This window comes from Acyrthosiphon pisum, unplaced genomic scaffold, assembly GCF_005508785.2.
Source record: "Acyrthosiphon pisum isolate AL4f unplaced genomic scaffold, pea_aphid_22Mar2018_4r6ur Scaffold_11717;HRSCAF=12338, whole genome shotgun sequence".
Classification (NCBI taxonomy): domain Eukaryota; kingdom Metazoa; phylum Arthropoda; class Insecta; order Hemiptera; family Aphididae; genus Acyrthosiphon; species Acyrthosiphon pisum.
This window is the reverse complement of record NW_021760130.1, coordinates 1-1,745: the sequence shown is the minus strand read 5'-3', so window position 1 is coordinate 1,745 and position 1,745 is coordinate 1. Positions and strand designations below refer to the sequence as shown.

Sequence of the window (1,745 nt, the reverse complement as noted above, 5' to 3'; positions counted from 1 at the left end):
TCGCGTATGTACGTATATAAATTCTGATTATTTTATAATATATCTAATTATTTATATCAGTACTAAATATTTTCTCTTCGACCGTTTAGTTTGTTGTTGTTAGTCAACGTAAGCAGTTGAGTTTATCTCTTTAAATATTTACGTTCGTACATTATACATATTTTCGTACATTATTTTATATCAGTACTAAAAAAGTAAAAACATGGATAAGTGGTTAAATAGAGCAACAGACAATAAATCTACGTCTGAAAACTGTTCAGTAAGTTCTGCTTCAAAGTTAGAAAGTGCAAGTCAAGATGTGAATAATCCTATGAAAATAAGAAAATGTGTAAGGAAATATTATCCTGAGTACATTAATATTGGGTTCGCGGTCATAGACGTAAGTAATGAGCCTCGGCCTCAATGTGTTATCTGTTTTGAAATTCTTTCCAACCAAAGTATGAAACCGTCCTTATTAAAACGTTACATTTCTACAAAACATTCGACTTAAGAAAACAAACCAAAGGACTATTTCGTTCGAAAATTGTCAGAGATGAAAAGCACGAAGAAAATTATATCATCTTTTAGCGGTAGTACTGAAAAAGCAGTGGAAGCATCTTTCTTAGTGAGCTTAAGAATAGCGAAGTGTGGAAAACCTCATACCATCGGCGAAGAACTGTTTTTACCGGCGGCAAAATATATGGTAACTTGTATGTTAGGTGTTCCGTCAGCTAAACAACTTGATATGATATCACTGTTAAATGATACAGTTCGCCGCAGAATTGAAAGTATGGCATTAAACGTTAAAGAAAAATTAATTGATCAAGTGAAAAATAGTGATTTTTTTTCCATACAACTTGATGAAAGTACAGATGTATCAAACTATGCTCATTGCTCAACTTATGGTTTACGTGCGGTATGTATTTCAAACTGTAATTAAAGAGGATTTTTTATTTTGTGAAGCATTATCAACACGAACTACCGCTGATGAAATATTTAAAAAGTTGAACCACTTTTTTGTTGAAAAGTGATTAAACTGGAAAAAGTGTGTTGGCTTCTGTTCTGACGGTGCTCGAGCTATGAGGATGTGTTGAGACTAAAATAAAATTGGTTACAGAAAATTGTACTTTCATACATTGCAGCATCCACAGGGAAGCTTTAGTAGTAAAACGTATGCCAGAACAATTTAAACTAGTACTCCAGGAAGCCATAAAGGTAGTCAATTTTATTAAATCTTGGGCTCTACAGTCTCGTTTATTTACAAAACTGTGTTCCGAAAAGGGAAGTGATCACATTCAATTGCTTTTACATACGGAAGTGAGATGGCTCTCTTGAGGAAGAATGCTTAGCAGGTTATTTGAACTACATTCTGAGGTTTAGTTATTCCTAGGAGAGACTAATTTTGAACTCAAAGATAAATTGACAGATAACCTGTGGATAACAACATTGGCCTACTTATCAGACAATTTCAATCGTATCAATGTATTAAATTTAATTTTACAAGGTAAATCAATAAACAGATTGTGACAACTCGAGTCATATCGCTCATGACCCGAGAGTCATGTGGTCGAGTTAGGTCGCCAACCACGAGCCGAGACCCCAAAAGGTCGGAGCACCGTGGATTTTTGTACAGTTTGAACCAGGCATTGGAGAAAACTTAACATTAAGAATAAAAGAACACGACACGCTATTTAGGTAAAAAAATTAGATATATTGTTTTACGTTCGCGCCGAGAAAGCCATTGGCATAAAACTCGGACAGAATTA

General features: G+C 34.3%; 1 protein-coding gene across 1 annotated transcript; it reads left to right on the top strand.

The window, feature by feature from the left end:
- Positions 1-202: 202 nt before the first annotated feature.
- Positions 203-1,483, top strand: LOC103311645 (zinc finger BED domain-containing protein 5-like; the record flags this gene model as incomplete). The annotated part of the gene is made up of 4 exons (XM_008191326.1): positions 203-437; positions 492-767; positions 1,097-1,296; positions 1,360-1,483. Coding segments are annotated over exons 1-4 (835 nt in total), but the record flags the coding sequence as incomplete, so codon positions are not given.
- Between the last annotated feature and the right edge of the window lie 262 nt (positions 1,484-1,745).